Below are 18266 nucleotides of genomic sequence, written 5' to 3'. Positions count from 1 at the left end.
AGGAAGAAACCAAGCTACACAATTCAAATATAAACATGCGGGCTCAATTTTGAAATGGTGGCGGATTGACAGGCTGACTGCCGACATGAGCTGCAACGTCGAGGCGGGGGGGGTGTGGGGAAAGAGAGAGAGAGACATCATCCGTACTGGAATGGTTTCAACAGGCGTGAATCAGAAGCCGTGGGAAAGCCGCCCAGGTAATTTTAAAAATTGTTTTAACTACCTAATATGTCACAAGTGCCTTAAGTATCTCAATGCAGTATATTTGGTTCTCTATCATCCTGCTGGCTTTAATTGCTGGCGGGACTTCCAGATTCGGGAAGTCCGCGCGCACACAGGTGTGTCTGTGGGAAACTTGGAAGTCTGCAGGTTGGAGCTGGCTTCCGAACCCGCTCTGCGTTTCTGCAATTTTCGCAGCCCCGCCCCCAACGCACCGCAAGTTTAAAATTGAGCCCACTGTGTGATTAGTGTTCCTAAATGTATCTGACAGCTCCTTTTTGAATTTAGATAGTTATTCAAATTCTAAGATACCCCAGTAACAATTTCAAGTGTATTCGCCCAAAGCTTTTCAAAAAATCTTTTGAGTTTGACTTGGAGTCAAAAGAGGTAGTCTGTCGAGTATTTCTGTTGAGAATCAGCTAATCAAGCACTTCAGTAGTTGGTCAGATATTAAATTAAAAGTTATGCACATAATAGTTAATTATAAAATATAGTTCGATTTAGAGTTAAGAAACCATTTATTTTTCATAATATAAGCATAGTCTAACATCTATAAATGTATATTATATTACTGTTAATTGTTTGCTTGTTCAGTTATTCAATAATTTTTGTTTAAATTGCAATCCAAATTTAGTGTTTTTTAGCTGTTTCTCAAAGATGCATGATGGGGTTGAACCAGCAGCTCTGTATCCTGGGTGCGCCATCAAAATACCAGACTGGATGTTGGGTTGAGTGTGAACACTCTTGAGGACATAAGAGGTGGCACTCACTTACAACAACAGTCTGACACAGAAGTCAAAAACATATATAGAGTAACAATGGTGTAAGATTCAAGAAATGAATAGCAATAATTTAAAGTAATTGTATTTTTTAATGCACTACATTTATTGAGCACGCTTTTAAGTAATCAAAATAAAATTGCATGTTTTTTTTTGCAGTTTACACTGCAAAATACACAATCGCAAAAGTTATGAAAGCATTATATATTTGATTTAGTGCACAGGAATTATTAGTCTACATTATTGTCTGGTCAACATCAGCACCACAAGTCAAATCATTCACAAAAATAAAATTAAATTACTTTCATTTAACACAAAAATAAACATTACGATGTAAATGTACTTCTTTACAGAAGACAAGTACTACTGATGGCCTACTTGAAGGTCAGTGGCAATCTCCTTTATGTTCTGCCAGGCATATTGGATGTGTTTGCTTTCGACTGTACGTGCACATACAGCAAAACGGAGGACAAACTTGTCTCGAAGTTGGCATGGCACAATGTGAATCTTTCTCATTTCGTTTATTCTTTTAATGAGTTTTTTGTTCAGATCGTTTGAGCCCTAAAAAAATTAAATACATCAGAAAGATCTTGAAAAAAGTTTTTACTTATTTATAACAATGTATATTTTAATTCACTGCTAACTTGCCAAATTAATAAAATAAATTTGAGGATTTTTTTGTTATGTATTGTGGATGTGAACAATCATTGCAACACTGGGATGACAGCTTTTGTACCGAGGAATGGTATATAAAGGGTTCTTCGAGAGAGGCATGTGATAGCTTTAATGCACGTGCTCAAGCTTTGATGGGTGATCACAAGGAAATATCTGGACATATAGTGGGTAGGAAATCATATTAGTGGCAGTTGTCCCTTATTAGAGGTTCCCGTATTGGCCTTGCAGCTTGTATGGGGCCAGCACATGTCCCCTGATGAAGCCTGAAAATAATCTGTGGAGAAGAAATTGAGTGCCACTGTCATTTTAACAGCCACACTTAGTGCTGTGGATGAAGGCTCTTAAGTTCAGGGTAAGTAGTTGACAAAACTGTTAATCTTTGTATATCACAACCTTCTGATGCACTGGCATCTTGACAAGATATGAAAGCCTCAATCGACAGCTGCCATACACTGGGTGTCTTTGAATTGGCAACTTATGTCTGTGGTGCCCTACCAATCTGACATTCTGCTTCTTTCATATCCTCATCATCCATTGTTCTACAAAACAGGGATTCCTAGGGGAAAGAGCAGCTTTGGGGCTAGAGTCAAGAGAGCAGCACTAGTGGAGTCTGTACACCCCAGCAACGATCCTTCAGTCAGCAAAGTTCAGGGTTAGCCATCCTTAACAGAAAACGTCCACAGCAAATAGATACACGAAGCTAAACTGCTCCAAAATGGCCAGCAAGCAACAATTCCAGTTTGCTAGTGCCTCTAGCAGACTGCAATGCTACTGATATATTGGTACTAATTTTTGGGTGTGATTACCAGACATTGGGGAGGAAGACAGTGTTACACAATGCACACTTATTGCATAAGAATTTAAAGGGTGGGGACAGGTATTTGGTGGGCAATGTGGAGGAACTAGGAGCTCCTCTGGACTAGTGGAGTTTTCGTGTCAAGCCTCTCGACTGCATTTTTCTTCATTTAGTGCTAATATTACACTGATAAATGGCTCTAAAACAGAAACATCTAGCCTTGAACTTCTAAGGTAGAATGCACTTTACCACTATAACACATTTTATATGGGCTAGCTGAGCACACAGCACATGCTAGGTAAGAAAGATGAGAAATTTGCCTTCAGATACTTTCCATGGATTTACATAATTTTCATTATTTAATGAGGATGTTGCACATTTCATGCCAGAACACCTGAGCTCTGTCCAGAAGATTATACACTACAAATTGGTTGGGGATCATGCTAAAGAAACTCCATACCCAATTTCCTTGTCTGCACTTCCACATCTTGCACCAGTGGGACTAAGCACAATGACTGTAAATTGAGACCTCAATCCAGAAAGGGAAATATAGTTGATCTATGAAGAGTACTTAATATTAACAGTGCTTATACATACCTTCAGTCTGAAGCACACCAGTCCCAATACGACATCACTTACAATCTCGAACTGTTCATCTTGACGTACCAAATTTTCAAACTCGTGTGCTAGATCCACCTGCTGCAGCAAACATAGCAGAAATGGATGGTGAGACCCCGGTTTTTGATAAACATGTTTTTCAGCAAAAATGAATGACTCCTTACACAGAATGAAGAAAATTAGACAAAAATTATCTACCATTGTCACCATCTTTGTAAATTAAATGAGAACATTCATAAGACAAATTAAATAGATCTTGATTTTTTTTTTAAAAACACAAACATGGCCTTTTATGTAATTATGGGGCTAAATTTCCTCTTGTGTATGACCTGTATGTACTAATTCTTGGGGCAACAGTATAGAAAAAGGGATGGAGACCCATTAAAGTATAACGATATTTCTAGTAGCTGAGGCGAGAGCTTCCTTATAATAATCAAATAACATGGACTGATGTAATAATGCGTCCCTAGTCTTTTCCAGCTAAGTTGACACTTTTTCCAAATGACACCCCTATAAATTAGCATCCAGGATTGCTAGGGGCTGAACTGTATTTTAAAGGGCCAATGAAAAAGATTAATTCAACAGTTTTTAAATCATTTCTCTAATGCTTAAGAGGTGAAAATAGGCAGTTTTTGTGATGGGATCGGCAACTCGGCTCAAGGTCAAAGAGGAAGCTGAGGTTCAGAGTCTGCTTTAGCCTAACAGTGGCTAGGTCCCAAAGACTGATTTCAGGATTCCCAGTGTTTAAATGGAGGAAGTTGTGGATCATCTGATACTGAATGCTAGACAACACAGAAGCAATGGAAGGGTCGAGAGAAGTGGTGGAGAGGTGAAGCTGAGTGTCATCAGCGTATATGCAGATACTGTCCCAATTCCTGCGAATTATATCACCAAGAGGCAGCATGTAAACAAGGAAGAGGTTGGTGGCGGGAGGGGGGGTTGATGGGCAAGCATACAGGACTCCTGAGTTAATGATTTTGGTATGGGAGGTCAGTGCTAAACCTGCTGTGACTACAATAGGAAATGTAAGAGTGAAACCAAGGGAGGGCAGACCCACCAAGCTGCATAACAGAGGGGCGTTGGATATGAATGGTGTAGCCAAATGTGTTGAAAGCTACAGGGAGAACGAGGACAGATAATGCACCACAGTCACAGAGAATGTCGTTCGTGATTTCGGTGAGGGCAGAAACCTGACAGGAAGGATTCAAGAATAGTTGCAGGAAAGATGGATAATGATCTGGGAGGCTTCAACATGCTGACTTTGACTTTGGAGAGGAAAGGGAAGTTGGAGATGGGGCAGTAGTTAGCGAGAACAGTGGGGGGGGGGGGTTTGAGGATGTTTTTTTTGAGGGGGAGGGGTGATGATGGCAATGAGGGAGACAATACTGGGGGAGAGGGAACCATTTGCAATGTCAACGAACATGGGGCCAGGAAGGGAAGTTGGGTGGTCAGGAGTTTGGTGGCAATATGATCAAGGGAGCAGGGGCTGGGTCTCATGAATAAGGTTAGCTTGGAGGGAGCAGGGGCAGAGATGGGATTTCAGGGCTAGGTGATTTGTCTTACTGGGTAGGATGAAGAGAGAAAGCGCCAGACAAAGATTAGCACCAATTCTTAACTCTTAGACTTAGAATCATAGAAGTTTACAACATGGAAACAAGCCCTTCGGCCCAACATGTCCATGTCGCCCAGTTTATACCACTAAGCTAGTCCCAATTGCCTGCACTTGGTCCATATCCCTCTATACCCATCTTACCCATGTAACTGTCCAAATGCTTTTTAAAAGACAAAATTGTACTCGCCTCTACTACTGCCTCTGGCAGCTCGTTCCAGACACTCACCACCCTTTGAGTGAAAAAAATTGCCCCTAGTAAATCTTTTCTGCACTCTTTCTAGTTTAATAATATCCTTTCTATAATAGGGTGACCAGAACTGTACACAGTATTCCAAGTGTGGCCTTACTAATGTCTTGTACAACTTCAACAAGACATCCCAACTCCTGTATTCAATGTTCTGACCAATGAAACCAAGCATGCTGAATGCCTTCTTCACCACCCTATCCACCTGTGACTCCACTTTCAAGGAGCTATGAACCTGTACTCCTAGATCTCTTTGTTCTATAACTCTCCCCAACGCCCTACCATTAACGGAGTAGGTCCTGGCCCGATTCGATCTACCAAAATGCATCACCTCACATTTATCTAAATTAAACTCCATCTGCCATTCATCGGCCCACTGGCCCAATTTATCAAGATCCCGTTGCAATACTAGATAACCTTCTTCACTGTCCACAATGCCACCAATCTTGGTGTCATCTGCAAACTTACTAACCATGCCTCCTAAATTCTCATCCAAATCATTAATATAAATAACAAATAACAGCGGACCCAGCACCGATCCCTGAGGCACACCGCTGGTCACAGGCCTCCAGTTTGAAAAGCAACCCTCAACAACCACCCTCTGTCTTCCGTTGTGAATCCAATTTTGTATCCAATTAGCTACCTCACCTTGGATCCCGTGAGACTTAACTTGCACCGTAGATGAAAACTGGCCCCATCAAGCTCAGACAGAGCTATTGTTGTAAACATTGTTGATCAAGGGTCTGGAGGAGAGCATAGTGCAATTGAACAGCAGAAATTATGTGCACAGAGGCACTCAGTGAGACAGACAGCTGAGGATGGTACATAAAGACCATGTTGCAGAAGTGACAGTGTCGAAACAGATGGGTAGAGGAGGCTAGAATTGGGTCAGAGTAAGGAGAGGCTGCAAGAAGGAATAACAGGAATGAGCACTGTCAAATCAGACCCTATGAAGTCTCATGGCTTCAGGTCAAACAACGCCATGGAAACCTGCTGATTATCAACTACCAACCCCCCCAAATGATGAATCGGTACTTCTCCACATTGAGTTTCACTTGGAGGAAGCACTGAGGGAAGCAACGGTACAGAATGTACTCTGGGTGGGGGACCAAGGTGGCTGAGTCCTGAAGGACATAACTGCAATGTGGGTCTGGGTCAGGTGGTGAAGAAACCAACATGAGGGAATAACCTACTTGACCTCGTCCTCAAGAACACACCTATCGCAGACACATTTGTCCATGATTGCTTTCGTAAGTGCAACTGCCACACAGTCCTTGTGAAGACAAAGTCTTGTCTTCACAATGAGGACATCCTCCATCGTGTAGTGTGGCGTTGCCGCTGTGCTAAGTCAGATGAAGTGAGGGCAAATCTAGCAGCCCAAAAATTGGGCATCCGTGAGATGCTGTAGGACAGCAGCAGCAGAGTTCTCTACCACCACAATGTCTAAACTTATGGCCTGGCACATCCCTCCATCACCGTTGAGTCAGGAGGCCAGCTCTGGTTCAATGAAGAGTGTGTCAGGAGCAGCACCAGTCCCAGCTTAGAATGAGGTAGCAACCTAGTGAAGCTATAATACAGCACTACCTGCATGTACGCACCAAAAGCAGCAGGCTGTAGACAGCGAAGTGACCCCACAACCAACAGATCATAGCACAGTTCTAACTCTACTGTATCAACCCAAGAATGGTAGTGGGCGATCAGTTAAATAATGGGAGAACGAGGCTCCATGCACATCATCAACAATGGCAAAAGCCAGCATGTGAGTGCAAAAGGGACGCCTTCAGCCAAAAGTACCCAGTAGACAATACCACTTGACCTCTTCCTGAGGTTGACACCATCATTGTCCAGCTGATGTGGTTCACTCCATTTGACATGAAGAAGTAGCTGATTGCACTGGACAGAATAAAAATTATGGGCTCTGATGACATCCCGGCTGTAGTATTGACGATCTGCACTCCAGAACTAGCCACCGCCCCTTCCCACCCCCGCACCACCCCCAAGCCAAGCTGTGCCAGTGCAGTTATGATATTGATGTCTATCTGACAGAAAACAAGACAAATGTAACCTGGCCAATTACTGTCCTATCATTCATCACAAAGTGATGGATGGAAGGAGTCATTAATGGTACTATAAGCAGCACCATACGCACTATTAACATGCTCACCAATGCTCAGTTTGGTTTCTACCAGAACCACACTGCTCCAGACCTAGTCACGGCCTTTATCCAGAGTTAAATGCCAGAGGAGAGGCGAGAGTAGCAGCCCTTTGTATTAAGGCAGCATTTGACCAAATATGGCACCAAGGAGCCCTAGCAAAACTGAAATCAAAGGGAAAACCCTCCAAGTGTCAAAGGAAGATTGCCATTGTTATTGTAGGCCAAGACAGTGCTGCAGCTGTTCATTCAGGGTAGTGTCCTCAGTCTGATGATCTTTAGTTGCTTCATCAATTACCTTCCCTCCATCATGAGGCCAGAGCACAGCTATTCACTGATTCTACCATGTTCAGCTCCATTCACAACTCCTCCAATAATGAAGAAGTCTACAGCAGGATCTGGATAATGTTCAGGCTTGAGCAGACAAGTGGCAGGTAACATTCATGACACCTAAATTCCAGGTAAGGGCCATCTCGAACAAGCAAAGGCTCAACTACCTCCCTGACCTTCAATAGCATTGACAGACTGTTTGCTTTTTAAATCGCTGAATTCCCACCATGAACATCCTGGGGGGGTCACCATTCATCATAAGCTTAACTGGACCAGCCATATTAACACCGTGGCTACAACAGCAGGGCAGAGACTGAGTACTCTGTGACACCTGATCCCTCAAAGTCTATCCACCATCTACAGTGCTCAAGTCAGAAGTATGATCACTCGCCTGGATGCGTGCAGCTGTAACAACACTCAAGATGTTTGACATCATTCAGGACAGAGCAATCCGTTCCACTGGTGACCCTGCCACTGGACTCAGTATCCACCCCCTCCACCATCGTTGCACACCAGCTGCAGGATGCACTGTAGCAACAAACTAAACTTAACTTGACAGCATATAACCTCTATCGCCAAGAAGGACAAGAACAGCCAGATCATCGGTACCCATCACTTCCAAGCTCCCCTACAGGTGAGACACCATCCTGAACTGGACATAAACTGCTGTCCCTTCATTGTCGGTGGGCCAATATCCTGGAATTCCCATCCTGACATTACCTTAGGAGCCACCATCACTACAAGGATTGCTGCAGTTCAAAGAGAATGCTCATCACCTTTTTGGCGTAACTCAGGATGGGCAGTAAATATGGCTTTGCCAGCATCGCCCACACCATAAGAACAAATTTAAGAACATAAGAACATAAGAAATAGGAGCAGGACTAGGCCAATCGGCCCCTCGAGCCTGCTCCGCCATTCAATAAGATCATGGCTGATCTGATCCTAACCTCAAATCTAAATTCATGTCCAATTTCCTGCCCGCTCCCCGTAACCCCTAATTCCCTTTACTTCTAGGAAACTGTCTATTTCTGTTTTAAATTTATTCAATGATGTAGCTTCCACAGCTTCCTGGGGCAGCAAATTCCACAGACCTACTACCCTCTGAGTGAAGAAGTTTCTCCTCATCTCAGTTTTGAAAGAGCAACCCCTTATTCTAAGATTATGCCCCCTAGTTCTAGTTTCACCCATCCTTGGGAACATCCTTACCGCATCCACCCGATCAAGCCCCTTCACAATCTTATATGTTTCAATAAGATCGCCTCTCATTCTTCTGAACTCCAATGAGTAGAGTCCCTCTACTCTCCTCATATGTCCACCCCCTCATCCCCGGGATTAACTGAGTGAACCTTCTTTGTACTGCCTCGAGAGCAAGTATGTCTTTTCTTAAGTATGGAGACCAAAACTGCATGCAGTATTCCAGGTGCGGTCTCACCAATACCTTATATAACTGCAGCAATACCTCCCTGTTTTTATATTCTATCCCCCTAGCAATAAAAGCCAACATTCCGTTGGCCTTCTTGATCACCTGCTGCACCTGCAAACTAACTTTTTGATTTTCTTGCACTAGGACCCCCAGATCCCTTTGTACTGCAGTACTTTCCAGTTTCTCGCCATTAAGATAATAACTTGCTCTCTGATTTTTCCTGCCAAAGTGCATAGCCTCACATTTTCCAATATTGTATTGCATCTGCCAAATCTCCGCCCACTCACCCAGCCTGTCTATATCCCCCTGTAGGTTTTTTATGTCCTCCTCACTCTCCACTTTCCCTCCCATCTTTGTATCATCTGCAAACTTTGATATGTTACACTCGGTCCCCTCCTCCAAATCGTTAATATAGATTGTAAAGAGTTGGGGACCCAGCACCGACCCCTGCGGAACACCACTGGCTACAGGTTGCCAGTCCGAGAATGAACCATTTATCCCAACTCTCTGCTTCCTGTTAGATAACCAATCCTCCACCCATGCCAGAATATTACCCCCAATCCAGTGATTATCTTGAGCAAAAAAAGGATAACACTTAGGAGATTATATTCAGAAAAGGGCAGGGGAAATTGTAAAAGAGGCAAAGCAGCTTATTGGAACAAGGAAAAAAGCTTTGTTGAGAAAAAGGGAGATTATAGTAATAGGAAATTCAATAGAAGATTAACTGAGACTATTTGGAGTGATTTGTCTCTTAAGGGCTAACTTTACAAATATTAAGGAAAAGGTGAATGAGCTCGGAGCCAGTGATAGTAGTCTATATAACAATTAGAATCATAGAATGGTTACAGCACAGAAGGAAGCCATTCGACCTCTCAAATCCATGCAGGCTCTCTGCAAGGGCAATCCAGCTAGTCCCACTCCCCCGCCCTTTCCTCGTAGCTCTGCAAATTTTTTTCTTTCACGTACTTATCCAATTGCCTTTTGAAAGCCATGATTGAATCTGCCTCCACCACACTTTCAGGTAATGCATTCCAGATCACAACCACTTGCTGTGTAAAAATGTTTTTCCTCATGTCGTCTTTGGTTCTTTTGCCAATCACCTTAAATCTGTGTCCTCTGGTTCTCGACCCTTCTGCCAATGGGAACAGTTTCTCTCTACTCTGTCTAGACCCCTCATGATTTTGAACACCTCTATCATATCTCCTCTCAACCTTCTCTGCTCTCAGGAGAACAACCCCAGTTTCTCCAGTCTATCCGCGTAACTGAAGTCCCTCATCCCTGGAACCATTCTAGTAAACCTTTTCTGCACCCTTTCCAAGGCCTTCACATCCTTCCTAAAGTGCAATGCCTAGAATTGGACACAATACTCCAGTTGTGGTTGAACCAGTGTTTTATAAAGGTTCATAATAACCTCATTGCTTTTGTACTCTATGCCTCTATTTATAAAGCCCAGGATCCCATATGTTTTTTTTTAACCGCTTTTTCAACCTGCCCTGCCACCTTCAACAACCTGTACACATATACCCCCAGGTCTCTCTGTTCCTGCACCCCTTTTAGAATTGTACCCTTTAGTTTATATTGCCTCTCCTCATTCTTCCTACCAAAATGTATCACTTCGCACTTCTCTGTGTTAAATTTCATCTGCCACATGTCCTCCCATTCCACCAGCCTGTCTATGTCCTTTTGAAGTCTATCACTATCTTCCTCACTGTTCACTACCCTTCAAGTTTTGTGTCATCTGCAATTTTTGAAATTGTGCCCTGTACACCCAAGTCCAAGTCATTAATATGTATCAAGAAAAGCAGTGCTCCTAGTACCGACCCCTGGGGAACACCACTGTACACCTCCCTCCAGTCCGAAAAACAACCGTTCACCACTACCCTCTGTTTCCTGTCACTTAGCCAATTTCGTATCCATGCTGCCAATTCCCTTTTATTCAGTGGGCTTCAACTTTGCTGACAAGCCTATTATGTGGCACTTTATCAAATGCCTTTGAAAGTCCATATACAACTGCATACTTCAACTGCATTGCCCTTATCAACCCTCTCTGTTAACTCATCAAAAAACTCAATCAGGTTAGTTAAACACAATTTGCCTTTAACAAATCCATGCTGGTTAACAAGAATTAACACAGGGAAGGAATAGCTACGGTACTCAGTCACTTCATCTCCTGCTCCTTCAGCTTTGGCAAAGGCTGCTAATGGATTGAGGTGCCCTTTAAGCCTTTCTAAAAGCTTTCAAAAATTTCTCCACTGTATACCTTGAGGAAGGAACCCTGGAGGCCAACAAGGTTTGTCCTACTGATTGCCACAATCCCAACTACTCTTAAGTTGACCTCTCCATTACATATTAGCCATCAAACTTGTTGGGTTAGTATACATACTCATTAGTTTTGATCGAAGTATAGTACACAGAAATTTTATGTGACACAGATTTTACAATATATTTTGCAGATGCTTTCTGTATTATATCTACATGTGTCACTATTGGTACTTTACCTTGCGAATATATTCTTGAAGTCCTTTTACTCCATACAATCGGAACACAAACCACATTTTCAGAGAACGGAATCTGCGCCCCAAGGGAATCTGCCAGTGCTACATGTAAACAGTGTTAGTTAAAATATTATCTTCTAACTGTTGCCATATTGGTTTCTGTCTCATAATGGCCTCTGTAACAAGTTTTTTAAAATAATAAAATCAAGGGTAACTTGTAGCACAGACATCCATCTTTGATTTGTCCCTTGTGCTGGAAAAAGGAAATGGAGCTAAGGCTCAACGGGAAAACTATTTGAATGAAGAGAATTAATTCGCGCTGATTAAGCTACATTTATAGCCCTAAATTTCATCAATCCCTTGTGCTGTTGTTGCACTGGAAAGTTACACCATTCATCAGCAGAGGGAGTTGCACTTAAGTTTCCTGAGTAATTAATTTGCATGTGAAGTGGTGTAAGTTCTGGTGTAATGATGTTCTAAAAGTGCAGTGAGCAGCTTAGGCCCCAGGAAAATACTGTGCAAAAGGGTGTAGCTTCTGTAAAGACTTTAGTCTCCATTAGAGCACTTGGGGACAGCAAGGGGGGTCTGCATAGACTCTTTCCTTGACCTCTGCGTTTTATCCACTCAAATAATCTCCCACCCTTATCTGAAATGCTTCTTGCCAGAAACATCAGCAGTCACGGGCCAGCTGTGCCTACGGAGCACCGTGGCAGGGCAGCATCTCACCAAAGGGCTGTGAATTTTGCACAGGAAGAGCTGCAAGCCCTTCTAAAATAGGTGGAAGACAGTAGGCACTGACTCCTAGGTGATGCACAGATGCCATGTGGCACCTTGAAAGGATCAGGTACCAAAATATTTAGGGCAGTGGTCACTTTCACAGCGACAAGACAAAACCATTCTGGCAGTGGAGTAAGGCTGAAGATTTTCAAGAAGGTCGCACAGTTGTCAAATGGCATCCTTGGACAATCACACCCTTCAAACACAGAGCTCCTCCAAGAGGTCCTTGAAGGATCTGTGCTGCCTATAGACATGCTGTGGACTGGTGTCGTCTGCCTTGCTCCCTTATTCTCCTCATCTCCATGTGCTGCTGTCCCTCCTCCTTCATAAGGATAGCAAAGGAAAGGTATGGCCATGGAGAATGCCATACCTTCTCATGTTCCAAGTACGGAGGGGGAGGCCAGGTGGGATGGGGGTTGAAAAATGTAGGTTGGGGTGAGAATTTTAGCACCATGGGGTTAGTCAATTGCAAGTCTCAGTAAGCAAAACTGTGGAGGAAAAACAGGTTACCAGAAATCAGCAAGCAAATTTTGGAGACTCTTCAAAGCTCTTAGTCTCCACACTTCCACCTGAATTAGTGAATTGGAGAGTAGCTGCGCTGTTTTCTCTTCATTCAAATAGTCTTCCCGATGTTTGGAAGAGATCTGAAAATGAACATTTTCAGATCTCTTTCATATGGCTGCCAAATTTCATATAATACATAACACAAACAAAAACAAAAAAACTTTGTTTATATCTCAAGTAGCAATTTTTGATGCCCTTTTGATGCATTGGCGATTAAGAGGGAGATGATAATCTGAGGAACTGGGAATAGGATAGGTCGAAGAAGTGAAATTAATAATTTCTCCAAATAAATCTACCTCTAACATTATCTTGGTAATGCTTTAAAAGGTAACCTCTTCAAATTTCTCCCTTTACTCCCTAAGGCAGTGATTAATATGTGGGTGCAGTTCTACGGGTGGTGACAACCTCACTACTATCTCTCTCAAGTGGTTATTCTCATCTGCAACCTGGAGTTAACAACTGAGGGCTATTTGACTAGCACGGCCACAAGTCTGAGCGTGATCCTATCCTCAAACACACAGAAATTCAGCAGAAACTATTAGGAAGCAGGAATTCTGATTTTTCTCTTCCCTACCTTGAGGACATCAAGTGTTATGGTGTTTCCAGCTGCGGACCCACCTTGGGCTAACTAAGACTAGGAATCAAAGCTGTGATGTCCTGCTCTGCATGGCTTGGTACACAGCAAGTGGTCCATTTTCCCACTGGGCTATCTGGGAAGCTGCAGTCATTTTTTAAAATAATATTTATTCTATAATAAACTCTTAAAAATTCTCCAGAATGACCATTTTCTGAATTTATTTAAATAAATTACTAACGCGACAATTACTCTGACAACCAACTCATACAGATCACTTCTCTCATGATCAGAAAGTACGTTAACAACTGGAATGCTTGCAATTCCATTCACAAATAAAAGTTGTATACCCTTTTTATTATCAGACTTGGTAATATTCTTGTGCATGAAGAACTCTTCAAAAGCCATGCTCCAAAGATTTAAGGTACTCATGAATATTTCCAGAACATATGGATTAAAGTATCACAAGTGGCCACCTCTTTATTACATCTCCAGCAGGGCATAGACCCAGCAGAAATTCTCTGAGTGGACAGCTGTAAAATCAATTAAAAATCACAGGGTATATTCTCCTTCATTTGCTAATTTTAGTGAGAAATTAGGTGCGAGTATTTTTCACTTTATAGTCTGATTTTTTTTTACTAAAATTAACAAACAAGGAAAAGTATATGAATGAGTTCACCTATCCCACACTCCAAATGGGGAGGCATGCTCTGACCTGCCCTCCCTTTGAGTGTAGCTCTCCACTGAGAGTGCAAGATTGGTGAATTTACCTTATAGTTTTATATAAAGTCATGCAATAAAAAGTCCCATTTTATATATTAAAAAGATTTTCTCAAGTGAGGAACCTCCAGAACAATCACTTACAGTAATTATTTATAAATTGCAAAGTTGATTTTAAAAATTGAGAAATGCCAATTTGAGATACGGATCTGAAATGTCTGATATCCATATTGAAATGAACAAAAAAAGGAAACAGTTACATGTTATATGGCTTAGCAACCAGTAGCACTGCCTGAAGATTCAAAATGGTTGCTGGTTTATATGAACTTTTACTTTAACTGGAGACAATTTGTAAATAGTAAGCCATGTTCATTCGATTAGCTCCCCAATGGCTCATTCGATAAAGTCATCATAAAACTAAGCCATGTAGACCAGAAGATCCTAAGTCTAATCGTCTTTCTGTGCTGTGTTAACTGATCTCTGCCAGGTGGCAGTAGAGGAGCTACAATTGGCTACAGCACCTCTCGGCTAGGGCAGAGGAAAATCAGCCACAGATTTCTGCTCTGAGCATTATCAAGTAACATTTACTGGATGTGTGTGTGGACACTGGAGAGGATTGGGCTTGATTGTGAAGCTCCAAATTGTTGAACACCCTGACAATACTCATTGCGTAGGCTCACACGAGGAATGACCAGTACAGCGAGATATCAGATAACAGAAGTCAACACCTTCAGGAGAAGAAAAATCGCTAAGAAAACCCAAATATAGTTCAATAAATATATGTTTAGACTAAGTACAAGGCTGGAGGCATGGAGAAATAATCATTTACAAATTTAGCTTCATGCTGGGATGCTAAACATGACTAGAAATGAAAAAATTTACTGTAGTTATGTAACTATTTCATATTCATATTTATTAGACATGCTGTAAGGACACTCACCCTATAATCAGTGATGAGTCCTGGAAAGATAGAACAAAAAGAGAAAAGTTAATGTAAAATGTGGTTCATTTGTTTTAATACTGAACTGCAGCTGCAAACTGTTAGATGAATACAAAGGTAACTAAAATCAATGGTTCTAATACAGTGTACAGAGTAATAGGCACAGTAAGTATGTTAGATTTTAAACTCAATTTGTTTTTACACAATACTTTAAGTATTGTTAGCACCCCAGAAGTTTATGGGTCACACCTTGTTTCACCCATAATACTTATCCTTGACGCCATTCCAGTTTCTTCAGTCGGGAGCATTTTCATATATCGGGTGTGTGTCCATGCCATTTGCAGTGCAACTCGGGTGCCCGCCTCAGGTGAGAGTGGAAACTTGTAGTGGCGCCTTACCACGTTGTAAAAGAGCTAGGTGTGCTAGATGGCCATTTAAATTTTAAATCCCCTCCTCAACACACTTACACATTGGATACTAGAGATGAACAGGCATCATAGAATCATAGAAAAGTTACAATGCGGAAGGAGGCCATTCGGCCCATCGAGTCCGTGCTGGCTCTATGCAAGAACACTCCAGCTAGTCCCACTCCGCTGCCCTTTCCCTGTAGCCCTGCAATTCTTCTCCTTTCAAGTACTTATCCAGTTCTTTTTTGAAAACCACGATTGAATCTGCCTACACCAACCGCCCTGGCAGTTCATTCCAGATCCTAACCCTCACTGTTTAACTGGTAGATCATCAACGTCAGTGGAATTCCAGCGAGTGGGGTATGACAGAAATGTAGTGTCTTTGTTTTTCTATGTTTAGCTTGGCAGCTGTCCCTTTAAATTAAGTCACAATACATATGAGGGTGGATTTTCCTGCTTCTGTCCAGGCCCAGCAGGGCTCGGATTTACTGTCTCAGGCTATTAACATGGCCCGGGGCACCCTGGTGCCAGCCCACCTCGTGGTAGGGCCTAGCACCGATAGAGGGGGCAGGAACTTGAAGTGCAGCTGCAGATCTCCAGGATGGCTACCGGTAATCGGGACCTTATGGATGCTGATGGAAATCAGTAACCAGAAGGTCCCAAGCACTTACGACATCCCGGGGAGAAGGGGTTAGAAATTAAAACCTGTCACTGACCTTTACGTCTTTGGCCTACCATACTGACCTGCTGGTGAACAGGGATTATGGGGGGAGGGGACAGGCCACAGCATTATGTTTGTCTGGATGCCTTTACTGCGTGCCCAGCCAGCAACCCTTCAGGCAAATGAGGCAGAAGACTGGGAATGCTCCCTCCTCATTTACATTACTACTGTCTTCCTTCTCTCTTTTTTTTGGGGGGTTTGTATATTCGGTGGCCTTTTAGGTGACACCTTTCTGTCTGCTCACTGTGATTGCCTTGGCAACGGGCAGTAATCACCAGGCATTGTTCTGTGATTTTCAAATGCGAAGGATTCGAAAATCTCATTTCCACACCATTCACCTGACGAAGGAGGAAGCCTCCGAAAGCTTGTGGAATTTAAAATAAATTTGTTGGACTATAACTTGGTGTTGTAAAATTGTTTACAATTGTCAACCCCAGTCCATCACCGGCATCTCCACATCCTTGTTAAATGGTACAGTGGTATGTTTTGATCAAGTGGTTTGACTTGCACTCATTCTCTGTTAGCTACAATTGGTATCATCCTTCTTGACCGCTCTCCAGCCTTTGGTACGATCAACCACACCATTCTCCTCCAACGCCTATCCTCTGATGTCCAGCTGAGTGGGACTGCCCTTGCCTGGTTCCACTCTTATCTATCTAGTCATAGCCAGGGAATCTCCTGCAATGGCTTTTCTCCCCACTCCTGCACCGTTACCTCTGGAGACCCCAAGGACCTAACCTTGGCCCCAAACTACTTCTCATCTACATGCTATGCCTCATCCGAAGAAATGACGTCAGGTTCCATATTTATGCTGATGACACCCAGCTCAACCTCATTTCCGCCTCTCTTGACCCCTCCATTGCCTCTTTGTTGTCAGACTGCTTGTCCCACATCTAGTCCTGGATGAGCTACTATTTCCTCCAATTAATCATTAGGAAGACCAAAGCCATTGTCTTCAGCCTCCACAACCCTTTCCATCCCCTCGCCACCAATTCCATCCCCCTCCAAATAAATGCAAATTATTGCTGCTCTTGTTGTTATCGGTGCTGCCAAAACCAACAAAAACAATTCATAATGACCCTATGTCTAACCAGTACTTTTTCAAAAAATTGCAATAATGAACAAGGCACTTATCCTCCAGCAGGATAATTACACCCTGGAACATGACAGTTGCACGCAGCTGCTATTCATTAGGATTTTAGTGATGTGAGGTGCATTCAGACAAAGGAGCAAGATTAACTTCACAATTCCAAAATATAACAAAAAGTAATCTGAAAAATACCAGAGTCCTGATGATCATGTTTTAGGTAAAGAGGATCCATGTTAAAGGCTCCAATAAGTTCTGATCTTTTCTTCACCCTAAAAGTAACAAAATGTTTATGAATTGATTTATTTACGTGCACATCATACCAAATTTGATGCTTATATCTTTTTTATTATACCACGGTGTACAGAGACAATCATTGTGTTCCCAATTTAGCATTGTCTGTGAAGCTCACACAGCTCTTTATTGTCTATACAATATGCAGTACTATATGCCTCCTTATATTCAGTGAGCATGAAATTAGGAAAATGGGTCACAAAAGACTAACAGCCCAGGAATAATTATCTCTACTACATTAGAAGAAGGCATTCTAAATGAGAGTATGCAGGATATGTCCTTAGTGACGGTACATCATTATGCTGTTTTACAAGTGTGATAACACATAGCTGGATTATCCACACAGTATGAATGTCTTTCAGGTGTAAAACATTAACAGTGCACCACTGCCGATTAAATCTTATTTGCATTTTATGGGGGTATTTTCAAGTTTAAAGCAGAATGAGTGTTAAGTATTTACTCCAGATGTCTTTCATGCATTTTTTTTTCAAACTTTAATATTCTTTACAAAAAGGACAAGTTGATATGATTTGGTGAAGCTATTCAAGAATGTCCTCCAGGAGCGCATCTTAACCAAAACTGTGGACCCAATATTGGAGCCAATAACACGGTCCGGGTGGAGCACTGCCAGGATTGCTGCTAATCAGACCAGGTCAGCTCACTTACATCTTTTAGTGGCAGTCCCACATAGTACAGGAAGCCATGGGGGTTGGGATGTCATGTGCTAGCAGCTAGTGAAGGCCTGTCATTTTTTTCTCCCAGGAAAGGCAAAGGCCATTTTGAGGCCCAGAAAACAAGGGCAGAAAGGAAGGGTGGCATTATATCCAGGAACATTTTTT

The 18266-nt window shown here is 42.4% G+C and overlaps 1 protein-coding gene across 1 annotated transcript in view; it reads right to left on the bottom strand.

Annotated features, from left to right (window-relative positions):
• Positions 1-1105: 1105 nt before the first annotated feature.
• The window catches only part of ddc (dopa decarboxylase), a 108206-nt gene continuing 91045 nt past the window's right edge, over positions 1106-18266 (bottom strand). Inside the window, exons 9-13 of the mRNA XM_067998682.1 lie at positions 17329-17405; positions 14919-14938; positions 11347-11445; positions 3067-3168; positions 1106-1559 (exon numbers count right to left, since the gene is read on the bottom strand). Coding sequence (XP_067854783.1) covers positions 1362-1559; positions 3067-3168; positions 11347-11445; positions 14919-14938; positions 17329-17405 — 496 coding nt within the window. The 3' untranslated portion in view covers positions 1106-1361. The remainder of the gene's footprint in view (positions 1560-3066; positions 3169-11346; positions 11446-14918; positions 14939-17328; positions 17406-18266) is intronic.

The sequence above is a fragment of the Heptranchias perlo genome, chromosome 2, assembly GCF_035084215.1.
Source record: "Heptranchias perlo isolate sHepPer1 chromosome 2, sHepPer1.hap1, whole genome shotgun sequence".
Lineage (NCBI taxonomy): Eukaryota > Metazoa > Chordata > Chondrichthyes > Hexanchiformes > Hexanchidae > Heptranchias > Heptranchias perlo.
The sequence above is the reverse complement of the archived record's forward strand: the minus strand, read 5'-3'. Positions and strand labels throughout refer to the sequence as shown.